Source organism: Anabrus simplex, chromosome 2 (genome assembly GCF_040414725.1).
Source record: "Anabrus simplex isolate iqAnaSimp1 chromosome 2, ASM4041472v1, whole genome shotgun sequence".
NCBI lineage: Eukaryota > Metazoa > Arthropoda > Insecta > Orthoptera > Tettigoniidae > Anabrus > Anabrus simplex.
Genome location: NC_090266.1, coordinates 376,353,837 through 376,370,721, shown reverse-complemented (window position 1 = coordinate 376,370,721; position 16,885 = coordinate 376,353,837). Strand labels below are relative to the sequence as shown.

The 16,885-nt window shown below is 38.1% G+C and overlaps 1 protein-coding gene across 1 annotated transcript in view; it reads right to left on the bottom strand.

Annotated features, from left to right (window-relative positions):
- The window catches only part of LOC136863554 (calcineurin-binding protein cabin-1), a 609,489-nt gene that overhangs the window by 493,501 nt on the left and 99,103 nt on the right, over positions 1-16,885 (bottom strand). The window contains exon 4 of the mRNA XM_068225987.1: positions 13,527-13,628. Within this exon, the coding sequence (XP_068082088.1) occupies positions 13,527-13,628 (102 nt within the window). The remainder of the gene's footprint in view (positions 1-13,526; positions 13,629-16,885) is intronic.

Here is a 16,885-nt window from a genome sequence, read left to right as displayed (position 1 = left end):
CTGCTCACCGTGAAGGCCCACAGATTAATTTGGAGGTGATGTGTGCTCAACACAACGTATCCTCACAGTCTTCATTCTTGGCTTTCTAGACCAGAGCCACTATCTCACCATCAGATAATTTCTGAACTGTTTTCATGTTGGCTGAGTGGACCTTGGAAGTAGCCTTCAGGATCTGCTAAAAATTCTGACCTGGTAGGGAATCAAACCTGGAGCATCCTAGAAGGAGGTAGGTTTGGTACAAGGCCAGCCATTCAGTCTCTTTGAATTAAATAGGAGCTTCCTCATACTTCCTTTTGCAACATGCACTTTGCTTCACCTGCTTGTTAGCCCAGCTTATCTTTGCCACCAATATAGACTAATCTCATCTAAATACCAAGTCTAACCATCATGTAACTTTGCTACCTTTATCTTTCATGGCTGTCATTTAATCACCTTGGTAAACTACTCTCTTAGTTCATATGATCCTATCAGGTAAACCAGTTCCAAGTTACAATCATCGGTACTTGTTACTATGTTGGTCTTTATCTTTCATATGAACACCCTACTGATATTGTTTCCACCTGTTTGTACTAGCAATAATTCAAACAATGTTAACAACTCATGTCCACCTCATGAATAAGATTTCCAGCATCCCCACAGCTTTCACTCATCTACAGTGATGTCTGTCTAGAAAGTAAGCAATATAAAGTTTTATGTAGTCTGAAAACTCCCTGTTAACATTATAGTCATTAAATAAGGAGAGTCTATTTCATACCTTGTAATGGTGATAATCGACCAATCAATTTGCAAAGGAACACTTTTCAGGATTTAAAAAAATATTACAAGTGCTCAAAAATTATCACACTATCTAAAACCATTACATAATTATATCATTTATTTATTTATTTATTTATTTATTTGATGGTACAAAGATACACAGGCTGAGCCCAATTACGTTCCTTCGACATATAGGATTTAAACTTTAAATTTATCAAACAAAAATAATAACAATAGTAACTATAATAACAAGAAGGAAAAGAAGAAAACTAAAAAGAGAAGACAATTTAAAATTATTACTACAAATGAAAAACATAATAATACAGGCTATACATTAGCCACAGAAAATTACTAACGTTTAAAACAAAACACAAACAAACACACTTATGAGTTCCTAGCATTCCAGCAAAAAGGGATTTATAATGATTACTTCATATTTGTGGGTTATACTTGTAGTTACGTCCTAGTTCGTGAACCAAGGGCTACGGCTGAGTGGCCTAGTAAGTGGTCCTGAGAGTCAGGATACCAGTTGCTATGGAATGGGAGTGGGCATCTCGGACATATTCTGAGTCATGGCCCTCCTTGTGCTCAGGCGTCTAGGACTATACAATTCACCGGTGGTCAATAACACGTTAGAGGAGACATCCTCACTTAGATTATGTGCAAGTAGGGTAACATCCTGCTTCATGAATTTACCGAGCTCAGAAAATATTAAACAAGCCTCGGACCTATGGGAGTAATGGAGTCCCACTCCCATTTGACAGGCGAGGGACTCCTTGGAAACAACTTGGCGAACGAAATGGAATTCAATGGGGAGCTATCAATATTAATGGGGCTTATGGAAGAAAGAAGGTAGAACTGGCTCAGTCAGCAAAGAGGATGCATCTGGATGTGCTAGGAGTAAGTGATATTCGGGTAAGGGGAGATAACAAGGATGAGAGAGGAGATTATGAAGTGTACTTGACGGGTGTTAGAAAGGGAAGGGCAGAGTCTGGGGTAGGGCTCTTTATCAGGAATACCATTGCACGCAACATAGTTTCTGTTAGGCACGTAAATGAGCGAATGATGTGGGTAGATTTGTCAGTTGGAGGAATTAGGACAAGAATTGTGTCCGTGTATTCACCATGTGAGGGTGCAGATGAGGATGAAGTTGACAAGTTTTATGAAGCATTGAGTGACATCGTGGTCAGGGTCAACAGCAAGGATAGAATAGTGCTAATGGGCGATTTCAATGCGAAAGTTGGGAATAGAACTGAAGGATGCGAAAGGGTGATTAGTAAATGTGGAGAAGATATGGAAGCTAATGGGAATGGGAAGCATTTGCTGGACTTGTTACGAATACATTCTTCAAGCAAAAGGCTATTCACCGCTACACATGGGAGGCTAGGGGTACCAGATCCATAATAGAATATATCTTAACAGACTTTGAATTCAGGAAATCTGTTACGAATGTACAAGTTTTTCGCAGATTTTTCGATGATACAGACCACTATCTGATCTGTAGTGAACTAAGTATCTCTAGGCCTAGGGTAGAAAAAGTGAAATCTGTCTACAAACGAATAACGGTAGAAAATCTCCAGGACAAGGAAATTAGAAGTACATGGATATGATTAGTGAGAAGTTTCGAACACTATACAGTAAGCCGGTTCAGGATATAGAAAGTGAATGGGTGGCATACAGGGATGCTGTAGTAGAAACAGCAAGGGAATGCCTAGGAACAACTGTGTGAAAAAGATGGGAAAAGGCAAATATCTTGGTGGAATCATGAAGTGAGAGCAGCCTGTAAACGTAAAAAGAAGGCTTATCAGAAATGGCTCCAAACAAGGGCCAAGGCAGACAGGGATTTGTACATAGATGAAAGAAACAGAGCAAAACAAATAGTTGTTGAATCCAAAAAGAAGTAAACCTGCAAAGGCTACATCAAGCAGCAGGGAAACCTTTATGGACAGTAATAAAGAATCTTAGGAAGGGAGGGAAAAAGGAAATGAATAGTGTTTTGAATAATTCAGGTGAACTCATAATAGATCCCAGGGAATCACTGGACAGGTGGAGGGAATATTTTGAACATCTTCTCAATGTAAAAGGAAATCATCATGGTGGTGTTGCGAACAGCCAAGCTCATGGGGAGGAGGAAAATCATGATGGTGATATTATGCTTGAGGAAGTGGAAAAGAAAGTAAATAAACTCGATTGACACAAGGCAGCAGGAATAGATGAAATTAGACCTGAAATGGTGAAGTATAGTGGGAAGACAGGGATGAAATGGCTTCATAGAGTAGTAAAATTAGCGTGGAGTGTTGGTAAGGTACCTTCAGATTGGACAAAACAGTAATTGCACCTATCTATAAGCAAGGGAACAGGAAGGATTGCAACAACTATCGAGGTATCTCATTGATTAGCAAACCAGGCAAAGTATTCACTGGCATCTTGGAAGGGAGGGTGGGATTAGTCGAGAGGAAGTTGGATGAAAACCAGTGTGGTTTCAGAATGATTGTCAGGATCAGATTTTCAGTATGCACGAGGTAACTGAAAAATGTTTATGTTTCATAGATCTAGAGGAAGCATATGACAGGGTGCTGAGGGTAAAGATGTTCACTATACTGGGGGACTATGGAATTAAAGGTAGATTATTAAAATCAATCAAGGGCATTTATGTTGACAATTGGGCTTCAGTGAGAATTGATGGTAGAATGAGTTCTTGGTTCAGGGTATTTTAAGCGGTTAGACAAGACTGTAATCTTTCACCTTTGCTGTTCGTAGTTTACATGGATCATCTGCTGAAAGGTATAAAATGGCAGGGAGGGATTCAGTTAGGTGGAAATGTAGTAAGCAGTTTGGCCTATGCTGACGACTTGGTTTTAATGGCAGACTGTGCCGAAAGCCTGCAGTGTAATATCTTGGAACCTGAAAATAGGTGCAATGAGTATGGTATGAAAATTAGCCTCTCGAAGACTAAATTGATGTCAGTAGATAAGAAATTCAACAGAATTGTACATTCCAGGCAGGTACTCATCGCTACACTCTTTCGATATATCGACTTGACAAAAGAAAGGATACCTCGACACTTCAAGATAATTATGTTGGCAACACTGGTGTTCTAATGTTTACATACACATTACACCTATAAAACGACTATATAACTGCACAATTGAGTAATAATATTAAAATCCACCGATCTAATTTATGTATTGAATACTCCTATGCAACTTACTACAGCAGTAGAATATAACTTCAATATACACAAAAAAATAACACAATTAATACGGAGCACAAACTGACACGACCTCAGCCAACCATGATGTCACAATGAGCACACGGTACAGCACAAAGAATACTCTTAATAGAGTGCATATCTTTCCAACACTGTGGCATATTACGTTTGTATTTTCTCTTGCCACGTTCTTACTTTTTCTCTGAATAATGTCATCTCACCAGATCATCAGAAACAAAGAAGTTAATACAGGGGAACAATAATTTACCTACACTGCAAAACAGTAGCAATAGGTAGGCTAAATGTCTGAAAATTTGTTACATACAATGTAATCATTTTTTTTTTCTTTACGCCGCACCGACACGGATAGGTCTTATGGCGACGAATGTAATCATTTTACCAGGCAAGTCAATAGATTAAAAAAACTATAGTTTTAAATTATATTTCATAATAAGATCTTTCCACTATACCTACACTGCTTTCTGACATTCTTAGGTAGGTAAAATTTAACTCAGAGTATGCATGTCTATATTACAGCTAAGTATTCATAGGTAGGTAAAAAACTAATATCAATAAATGAGAAGTAATCTTGCACATTGTATTAAATAGTAAATCTCCATACTGTGTATTATCTATTAATCATTCACACAGGATTTAACTAAATGAATTTAGATCACTTCGAAATACAGAAGCATACCTGATAACATACATTACTATAAAAATACAGGTATTCAAGAATATTAATTTATGAAAAAAGTAAGTAGTCATCTGTGTGGAAAATTATATATAATCAATAAAACACTCTCAATGACCATGTTCCCAACTGGCATTTTCTAGAGAAGACACAATTTACCCTTTCTCACATACTATTTTAATTTATTTGGAAAACATAAATTGGCAAAAGTGGTGCATTAAATCAGTGTTTTCCACTGTCTCAAATTCCTGAAACTGACAACATTCTGTTAAATTCTGTTTTTAGCCAGATAAGTTGAACTTTTTAAAATTTGAACCATTTTTTTTCCTGTGGAGACTATAACGGCAAAGAAAGACAATTAGCTAGGAAATATCATTCCATTAGCTAGCTGCTGGCCAAAATAACATCAGCAGTTTCAGTCAGGAGTCTTTACCTATTATACATACTTTAGTCCAGATTATAAATTAACCTGGTCACATACACTGGAGTATGCACTTTCAAGTAGTCTGCTTAAAATTCAAAAGCAGAATTGTTTATAATACTGGTTCACTCAAGAAGATGTAGGAGAAAAAGAAACTTTACTATTCAGCACTCCTGTCAAAAATAACATAAGATTAGCTGAATACCAAAAACCTCCTGCAAGTTAAATATTTCAGTTATAATACTACTTACTGTATCTATTTTTAAGTTATTCTTCATGCTTAAATAGTTTTAAAACATCCAAAGATGAAAATACAAATAGCATTTTATTAAAATTGTTTTTGTTAAGGAATGGCCCAAACATAACATTATGTTTTCTACTTAGTCTACAAGCAATCAATTATATTCTCTCACCTTTTGTGATAAAAATTTGTATTCTTTTAGCTCAAATCTTCGAGATATGGATAAAGAGGGCAGTTTACAATGGATTACGAGAAAATCAATATAGTTTTCGGCCAGTAAAGTTAACAGTGGATTTAATCTTTGCGATTAGATAATTACAAGAACGATATCTTGAATATGGGAAGATAGTGCTGGCTTTCCTGGAAAGCATAATATAGCAGTGTATGCAGAGAGAAGCGCTGTGAAGTGTGAGAAAGGTAATAATGGGGAGCGTTAGGAGTATGTACAAGAGAGGTGAAGGTGGTGTGAAAGTAGGAGTAAACGGACAGCGTGACTCAGACTGAAGAGTGGTCTCAAAAACAAGGAAGTACTCTATTACCCCTATTCTTCAATATACAGTGATCAAAAAAGTTTTGCACATTAGGACTTAACACAGTGTACATCACAGAACCTGAAATGTTTACAGTATGCACAATAGGCCAATGTCCAAGAGACAGAGTGCGCCAGATAAGGTTAGAGATAGTTTTCCAATAGGAGGCATTTGTCGTGTCTCTTAGTTTATCATCACCACTTGTAAGGTCGGTGGTGTATAGACAGGACATGTATGACTGACGTAAACATGACAAAAGTACCCTTTTCTGCTACTCACCGCATTCGTATTGACATTGCTGCAAGAAGGATGGCAACTAGCAGATGTCACTGCTCATGTTGGAATGAGTGAGAGTGATGTCTCCAGAGTCTGGAAAATGTTCAGGGGGACAAAATTGGTTACTGACTAACCACTCATGTCCATCAAGCCAGAATGGTCAAACAATTACTTGAGACGGCATACAGCAAATTGTGTGGCCGGCACATTCTGCGGACATGAACTACGTTGAACGTATATGGCATGAACTAAAGAAACCAACTAGATGCTGCCATTATTCCCCCTGTTAACACTGAGCAACTGACTGAAGCTGCTATCCAAGAGTTGAATAATCTGCTACAAAACAAGTTTTATTCTTTGGTGCAGAGTATGCCTTATTGTCTTCAAGCATTCCTCAGGGCTTGAGGTAGTTTAACAAGGTATTTCTTAGTTTGCTAAGTGTATATATGCAAATTATAAATTATGAAGGATAAATATCAAGAAAAACATCATGCAGTGGGCTATACAACAGGAACAGAAAAGCAGCACAAGCACAAAGTTGGTAAAGTGGAAATTTGAACACTTCCTTCGTAACCAGAGTGAGGAATAGAAAATCAATTAGGTTTATAAAAAAATGCATGCTCCGTAAAGTAAACATACCTCAATATTCACAAGCCCACCCCAAGAAGAGAAAAGCAAGGAAAGAAAGGCAAAGTTGTAGTTTCATGTAATTGTTGATATCGTGGAAACCACAACAGCCTTAGAGAGAACAAGGAAAATCCTTTGTGAAAGAAGGGCACTGTAGATATCGTCTATCAGGAAACTATGGCTCATTTCATGAATTGTTAAACATATAGAATAATAAAGTAAGTTGTATTTTAATCCCAAGGCATCTTGTGTTTCCCACAAAAAGCTCCTGTCTCACGAATATCAACATGGTGAAGGATTTTTGGAAGTACTATACTACAGGTGGAAAGTGAAAATCCACAGCCTGTTTCCAGTCATTTGACCGGGTCAGGAATAGAATGAATGAAGCCCCCTTCTAGCGGCGAGGATGGGAATTCTGCCGGATGCCGAGGCCTGTCGCACTCCTCTGGGGCAATGATTAATGAATGATTAATGAAATGAAATGAGATTGGAGAGTGTTGCTGGAATGAAAGGTGACAGGGAAAACTGAAGTGCCCGGAGAAAAACCTGTCCCACCTCCGCCTTGTCCAGCACAAATCTCACATGGAGTGACCGGGATTTGAACCACGGAACCCAGCGGTGAGAGGCCAGCGCGCTGCCACCTGAGCCACGGAGGTTTCACTGTACTACAAGTAAAATTATTATTTTAAAAGCAGTATACACAGTAGAAAATGCTCTCTTGTATTCACTCAAATGAAGAATGCTGTTATGTGTCCTAGGGGGCAATAAAGCAATCTATTTATATATACTACAAATAAAATTTGGAATATCAAGGATGATATACTGAAGTCATAAAATGATTCTTATTGTATCACAGACATACACAACCTAGAAATGTAAACTTTTCACAAACTCAACAGTTTTTCTTTCAATATCTAATGCAAATAAACAGTAATAATGAAAAGGTCACAATTTGTGGGTTTTTTTGTGAAGATTGTCCCTGCCTTACAAGGGAGCTGTCCATACTGTCATATCGAAATTGACAATGAAATTCGATAGAGAGGATGAATGGTCCATAAGAAAGTAATGTAAAAAATTCGGCTGACATTTCGATCTGTAAAATCCTGAAATCGATACAGAAATGTCTAATAGAATTGCACCTGTTAGCGTATAGCTCGACGTGGACAGCCCTGGTGACCAGCTGAAGCGACTGGGTTACCTTGAGCTTTCTGCGCCAGGCAGTTGACACATGTTCCTTTGAAAGAGCAGTCATGAATCCGGCTAATGTTCTAGAGTATGCTTTACGTTATTTCCGTGAAAAAGGTTTCTCCTCTTCCCGTGAAATTACTTCGGAAGAAAGGGAGATGGGTCAACATGTGATCGAACTAATTGAAAATCATCCCATGGGTGTCAGCATCGTCTCCGAGTCGTATCTGGAGAGAAAGACAGTGAAAGTGATAGTGGAAGCAGCAACACCTCATCTGCATTATCAGAAAGAGAAGGCAGCACACTATTGCCAGAAACATGATGTGTTACGGATCTGATTTTGAGCCCAGAGTTTGATTCCCGTCAATCCAGTGAAGAGATACCGCAGTCACCTAGCAAATCTATTGGTTCAAGATATGCTTCCAGTCCACAGAAGAAAGTGAAACCAACTGTAGATCTTGCATACAAGAGAAAAGCTGTAAATTTATGGTTAAATAAGGGGGGTAAGAAGCAGCTTTCATTAACCACTGTTCGCAAAATTGTCGTAAGGTGACGTCACTATGACAACTGTACAGATGGAAGAACCAATTAGAATGTACATCAGTAAGCCCCATTGAACACAGGACACTGATGCATACAAAATTATTTTCTCGTTTTACAGAAGTAAGAAGAGTGAAGCGGAATGTATGCGATGAAGACCTGCGACTGTGGGCCTTGGAAATTTCAAGAGAGGTTTCAATGGGGCGAACTAATTTCAGCGCATGTGCTAGTTGGTTGAGTCATTTTAAGAAAAAGTACAGAATAAGAAGTAGAAAAATTATGAAATTTGAATCCCGTACGTATCTTCAAGAAGGCGAAAAAGACAAAGTCGCAAAGAAATTTGTGGAAGCAGCTACAGAGCGATTTTTAGACTACACCCCTTCTTCAATATACAACACTGATCAGAGTGGTCTCATGCGCAAAATGAAAGCGAAAAGAACTCAATCATTTGTTGGTAAGAAACATACAGAAACAGTTGCTCAAACAGTTAGTGCAATCACCCAATCGTATACAATTATGCCTATAAGTAGTATGGCCAGTACTCTTTTTCCCGAAATTATTCATTGTACTACAGAATGCAACTGGAACTTTCGGTCCGAGAGTTTCCAAAGAAATGTTTCATGCCAGAAACAATTGTAACAGCCACAAAATCAGGGAAAATGGGGAAAAAGGAATTAAAGTACTGGTGTAAAGAATCCTTCTTCCCATCTGCAGAAGAGAAATGTTTGCTACTGCTAGATTCCTAGACTACTTATAGTGATAAGTGGTGTCTTGAAGACAGGCAACAGTATAGAAATTCTCCAGATTCCTCCCGGCACTACAGAGAAATTACAGCCCATGGACAAGTTTTTCTTCCAGCAGTGGAAGGCTTTGTATCGCTGTTTAACAGGCATTGTGCCAACTTCTGAAGACTTTCAGTTTGATGTTTATCAGAGAAACAGCATACTGAAAATGCAGTCCTTCATTCATTTTCAATTTTCTTCCCCACGGTTCATGGACATGATTAAATATTCGTGGTTCGCATCCAATTATACAACAGCGAGACCTCCCGACTTCGAAGTGCCTGCAAAACATTGCCTTCAAACAAGTAAAGAAAACTGAAGAAAAACGTGGCCTCAAAGTGCATATTCGTTGTGCATGGTGCCAAAAATATTTGTGTTTTTATCATGTGATTAACACACCTCATTTATAGTTCACATTCATTCCGTAACAATAAAGTGACCTTGGTACGTGGCAGCCTGCCAGTTCATTCTCTCTCTCGCACAGCTGCAACTCCACTCCGATGTGCGCCGCACGAGCCAGCAGGAAGCACGTGTTGTCCAGAAAGCCGCATTGTCACACAGATTTTGTATCAAGATTTCGAAACCTTCCAGTTCGAAACGGCAGCTGCGAAATTTGTCGATTTTGATATGACAGTATGGACAGTTCCCTTGTTAGGAACATGAATGGTCTCCTCTCACATTGTTTAAGTCTCTTGACATGCTGTGACATGGTTGTGATCAGTAGATTGGCATCTTGAGGAAGGAGGTCCCATTCAACCTGGACAACTCTAAATGAGGTCTGGGAGTGTCTGTAGAGGTTGTGGACGATCAAAAACCACCATTTTCAACCTGCCCCATGCATGCTCAATGCAGTTAATGTCTGGTAAATTAGCTGGCCAATTCATATGGCTAATATCTGCCTCCCTCATGACGTCCCATCAATGATGCACTTCAAACAGGGTGAGCATTGTCGCCAATGGAAATGAATTCATCTCCATATTGATTACTAAAGGTTTGTATAAATGATTGAAGAATTTCATCAGTATATGACTGGGCAGTGAATGTCCCTCAAATTGGTATCAAAGGCCATACATAATCCCAGTCCAAAACATTACACCACCACCTTCAAATGTACACATTTCCTGATCATGCTGGTATTTTCTACCACATCCTTTACATCTGCACATCCTTTGATTTAACAAATTTGACCATTTTTTGTCATGTATTTGTCCTTATTAACCGAGATCATCAAATAAACACAACAGGTTATTAATGTGTCCGCCCTGTCAATATTTATTGCTTTTTCTAGAACATACTTAATCTACATTGTTCATTAAACGCACAGGTTTTGAGAAATTTGTATCATTCTCTTCATCAGTGATATCACAAGAACCTGCAAAACATCCTTACTTTCTAGGACCCCAAGATGATAATTACAATTATTAAGCATATATTGTTACAAATCTAAAAAAAAGCACTAAAATAATTTCTTCTCTGTGGTGGTTTTTTCAGGATATAAATCCTTAAATGTTGCTGCGTGTGTTCTGTTCGAAAAAACACACTTAAAAGTTTATGTAATTCAGCACCAATATGATGTGGAGAAAAATCTGAAGATTATGAAAGTATTAAAATATATAGTGGTGAATGCTTAATGGGATTTAAAATCTCATAGTCAAGCTGTAATTTTCACCCCCCACCCCCACAAAATTCAGAGCCTGTGTTTGTCGTCGTGTACCTGGCCTATGTCATACTGTGAATCATGTGCAAGCAAGATGGAACATGACTAGGCTCAGCCTGAGTACCTTCGTACTATCAAATCTATATATTAAAAAAATTTATGAAAACTAAATTCAGTCAGTCCGGCCATTCTATCCAGTCAATTTCCTTCACTTTTTTTTTAATGGAAAGGTATTCATGCACAGATTTGTCATCAAGTACTATAAATCACTTAACTTCCGCCTTCCTCAAATTATTTGATTTTTCAATTTTTTGTCTCTTTGAAGCAATCATATCTTTGGTTCTAATTGAGGTATGGAGTTCGTTTTGGCCTAAGAACACTCAGGCTCTTTCATTTCAGCTCTTGACTATTAAAATTGGTTGATTCTGAGGGAAGTTATGAGTGCACATTCAATTTGACGTCTCATTTCTTCGACATTTTTTCTCATTGAAGCAATCCTATCCTTTGTTCTAATTGAGGTACGCAGTTCGTTTTGATCCAAAAACACTCAGTGGATCGGGCGCTTTCTTTTGAGGTATTAACTACTTAAAATGGTCAATTCTGAAAAAAGTTATGAGTACATTTGTCTCCATGACGAAGATCTCTGAAGGACTTAACAGTTTGGCACGTAGTGTTGTTCCAAGGAACGTTTACTCTGCCGTCTTGGAAGGAACTCCTGCCATTGCATATTCAAAGAGCATAAAGCTCAGCATGTAGTGTCAGCTGCCTTGGGAAGGAACTCCCGCCATTGCATATTCAAACAGTAAACAGCTCGACGCGTAGTGTTCTTCCAAGGAACCTTTATTTAGCCACCTTGGGGAGTGAGAAAGTTTGTTGTTACACAGACTATAAGATGCTGTTTTATATGAAGATGTAAACATTCCATTTTTGCGAGTCATTTCACTTATTTTAATTATGGTGTTAGATGTATGAAAAACAAAAATTATTATTTAAAAAAAAAAGGAACTCCAGACATTGCATATTCAAAGAGCAATGAGTGGTCTACCTCCCCAGTAGAAAAATGTAGGACAATATCATAGATTTAGAAGTTCTAACTGGTGTAAACAGTGGGGAGTGAATATTACTACCTCGCGTAGATTTGTCACAATCTGACACTACAATGCCCTTCTCTTTTAAACGACGGCAGTTTCCTATTACATTAGCATATTGTATTACGATCAACAAAGCACAAGGTCAAACGCTTCATCGAGTTGGAATCTATTTGCCTGATCGTGTTTTTAGCCACAGACAATTGTATGTTGCTTTATCCCGAGGGAAAACATTTCAAGATGTAAAAATAGAAATTAAACCTAAGGGTCGATGCACAGCGAACATGTCTGGAAGGAAGTGTTGTGAAATAAATGTTATAAACTACTACATAATGTCGTTATTTTTTAATTCTAATAATCCAAAATAATGCTGTGACCCCCAACTAAGATGCTGACTGGCCCATCTTCTCTCAGTACGATGACTATTCTCAAGTGTAACACGTCGAGTAAGTCAAAATTACCTTAACTGGACCCTATGCAGCCAACTGCAGCAGTTAGTGCACATACACAGACCCTGGTTGCCCTCAAGAAGTCATCTCGTGATTGTTGAGCAGCTGAAGTTGGACTCCACACATTGATATATTGATCTTGACGTGGCATTATCACCCTCGGTCTGTCACTCACATCATTGGCCTCATGATCTCACCGTACCTTTTCCACGCTTCTGACAATGAGCTTTGGGTAACTCCTATGACGCGTGATACGGCTGCTTGTGTATGTCTACCTTGAATCAATACCACTATTCTAGCTCAGTTAAACTGGGAAATACACACTGCCCTGCACATGAAACAAACACTAGCTGAAGCTTGCATTGCATTGCATTGTATACACTACTACCAGTCTTCACCTGGCATTAGGGAACCCAGGCCTCTCAAAGTCCATAGGCAGTGACATCTGCTGCATTGTAAGCAAGCAATTGAATTACTTGTCTGTATACAGTGCTCTTTACAATTTACAAAGAGGACTACACATGCCCTGACTAGTAATGTTCTTAAACCCACAATATTCCAAACTTAATTTTTAGGTATATATTACCCATCCAAGACTATGAACTAAAATGCAATACTCACCTCAAGAAAAGCTTCACAAGCAAACTCATAATGTAACATTTTAATGGCAATCATTACTTTTCCCCACAGCAGGAATGGTTAACTGGCTGGTAATTAGTGACTTGTATTAAATGTAAGTTGTCATTATCATTGAGACATTAATAATCTTAAGAATAAATAAAAGTCACCAGCAAGACACCCACTTAATTTAATCTATGCAGATAATGAGAATGAAAAGGGTACCACCACTGTAACACTTACTATTCACCCTGGTTCTTTAGAGAGAAAGATATTTGCTTCAAATTGGGGGGGAAAACATTAAATATTGAAAAATATGAAATAATCAGAAAAGAACAAATGGCTAAATAAAACTAATTAGAACTAAAAAAGCCACAAACAAAGAATTACCACAGCATATTTAACAACCACAGTAGTCACTGAAGACTATGAAATAAAATGCAATACTCACCTCAAGAAAAGCTTCACAAGCAAACTCATAACGTAACATCTTAATGGCAATCATACCAACTTGAAGCCACAGGTGTACATCGCTGGAATCCAGCTCAGCAGCCTAAAACCAAATACATATCAGAATTCCATACAGGAAAATACATGGCAGCACAGATGTAACATTACACTTAGTTTGGGTGACCAGATGCAAATAGATACAAAAGAGGACAAAACAATTTTTTAAATGAGGACAATGCCAGAGAAAAAAAGAGGACACAAAATTCCTCCATCGAGAGTCTGAATTTAGACATATATTCTAATTTTCACATACAGTGCATAAACAATATTTATTGATTTCCATAGTGTACAATAAATTAAAAAAAATTAAACAATGAAACTAATTTGCACACCTTGCTGGTACTTTTCTGAAGATTCAGTTGCCTTTACGAGTTTTGGCATATCTAACATATCATGCACATGTAAGTTTTCAGGACATCTATATTTACAAGCCTCTGTCACGTGAGTAATAAGACATAAATGACATACTTCTGTGTCAGTAGATTCATGGGAGTGTCAACAATATGGTCCATACCAATGTTTACAATTATTGGAAATATTTCTTAATTCATAAATAAAAATCTCGACTGTTGTACAAAACTCTGTACTATCTTGCCGCCATGCTCGCAGTAAGTGTGATTCAACAATGAATGGTAAGCATAAAGAATGATGTATTCTTGGTTCCTGTTAGGTACAGCCTTTCTGGCCCACAAGAAAGTATTGCAGGCTTAAATCCATGCATAAATAACACACAAATTTATGTTTTATGAAGTCCAATTTTTCGGATGCTATGCACTAATGGGTTAAGCTTTTTTATCTGTAAATTCATGCTGAAGTAATTTAGATCCTGCAACAGATATAATAAAAAGCAAGTTCTTAAGAATCGACTTATTTCAGTACAAAAAATGTCATTGTAACAAATTAATTTTTGAGGTCCCCAAAATTGTGTTTTACTGGTAATTTACTGCATAAACAAAAACCTTAGTGGTTTCTGTCTTAGGAAATTCAAACAAACATTTAAAAAAAAAAAAACTGAGCCAGGAGTCACTATTTAGTCCATCTTTCTCCCAGCCTGATCACATCTTGGAGTGGAGTGAGCCTGGAGTCAGCTAGTCTTCTTTTCAAATAGAGACCGTTCTCAGCCACAGCATCCCAGGCATCCTCGACAAGCATGCACAAATCATCAGGAGGCCTTGGAAGGGGATTTGGCCAATTTTTCTACATATACTTCTTTACTTGTGTCCATATTTTTGCAATTGCGTTGAAGTCCGGAAAGTGACGAGAAAAGTCGCTTGATTTAATATCCTGGCCGTTCACAAACCAGTCTCTAAATCAATTGAGATGTGTGGGCTGGATGAATATCCTCCTGAAATTGAAGAATTCCATCAAGATAAAAACACCTAATATAAAGAACCATGTAACGTTCCAGCAACTGTTTGCATTTACGCTGGTTCAATTTTTCATGAATGTGATGGATTGTGGCCACACCACAATGAGAAATCCACCCCCAACACCACATAGACAAATGATCACTGCGGGCACGAACAGCTGCATATTTGTGGTCAAATATGGTGCCAGGAGGACAATACACCAAACTGAGTCTTTTTGCAGTAGAAAATATAAATTAGAATGAATAATTTAAGTAAATTTAGAGTTTTATTAATCATTATATCGTTTGCAGACATACAGTGGTTGATCATATTAGGGCCACTAAGTAAAAATTGAAGAATTTATGTTTGGATCATTATTCTAGTGTAAGTGTTTACTTATCGCTTATTTTTATGGTTGGATATTATTAATTACACATTTCTATAGTTAAATTCAACTATCTTCCCTACATTAAGAAGCCTAATAATGAATGGTCAAGAATTGAGAAAGGCGCCAATTATATTACAGTTCCTTGCTGACTGTTGTTGGAGTAACACACGTGATTTATTGTAGATTTGTTTCATTGCTTGCTCTCTATGTGATACAGTGAAATGAAATTGCGTATGGCTTTTAGTGCCGGGAGTGCCCAGGCTCGCCAGATGCAGGTCTTTTGATTTGACGGCCATATGCGACCTGCGCGTCGTGATGAGGATGAAATTATGATGAAGACCACACATACACCCAGCCCCCGTGCCAGCAAAATTAATCAATTAAGGTTAAAATTTCCTACCCTGCCGGGAATCGAACCCGGGACCCCTGTGACCAAAGACCAGCACGCTCACCATTTAGCCATGGAGCTGGACATGTTACAGTGAGGTGACAAGAGTAGAATACAGTTAGTTATAGTTCAGTATATACTTAAAAATATTGGTATTTAGAAAACAAACATAGGGAAAGCTAAAGACCTTTCTTCCAGTAAAATTTCGGAAATAAAAACACTTTTAAGGAATAGTGATTATTCTCATAGAAAAATAGCATCTATCACATCTGTTTCAAAGTCAACAGTTGACAGAATTAAGAAAAAACTTGACCAAGGCACGAATTTGTCACCAAAACGGGTGGGTAAATGTGGCCGCAAAAGAATCGCTTCTCCACGAGCAGAGCGCCAGTTAAGAAATATCGTCATTAAACACAGAAAAGCTTCAATGAAAGTCATTTCAACAAAGATTCGACAAGCGGGGATCAACGAATCTTAAATGACAGCTCGGAGGATCAAAGAGCTGGGTTTCGCTTGTCATTGTCCAGCAAAGAAACCATTACTGACACCAACCATGATGAAGAAGCGACTATTATCGGCAAAGCAACATCAAAATTGGACTGCTGATGAATGGAAAAGGGTAAGCTGTTTACAAAAATTATAATTTGTTTACTTCCTCCGTGTTATGCTCAACCGCACTTGGCATAAACAGGTTTTTTTATAAAAAACTACATTTTTTCAGGTTTGCTTTTCGGATGAGTCATCAATACACATACTTGGTGACAGATCTGTATTTGTGTGGAGGCGCAAGGGTGAGAAATACAATAGTGACTGCATTGTCAAGACCGTTAAGCACCCGTTAAGTGTCATGGTGTGGTCCGTCATCAGTAGTAATGGAACCGGCCGCCTGTATATTGTCGAAGGAACCATGAACCAGCACCAGTACATTAAGGTTCTAGAGAAACGGCTACTTCCACAAGTTCGTGAATGGTTCCCAGATGGAAAATTTGTGTTTATGCATGACTCTGCACCTTGTCACAAGGCTAAAACTGTGACAAAGTTCCTTCTGCACAACAAAGTGAAAGTTCTGGACTGGCCTGGCAATTCTCCTGACCTCAACCCGATCGAGAACCTTCGGGGGCTAATGAAGAGGAAAATTTGTGCTCATAACGTCACGAATAAGATTGAACTGATCG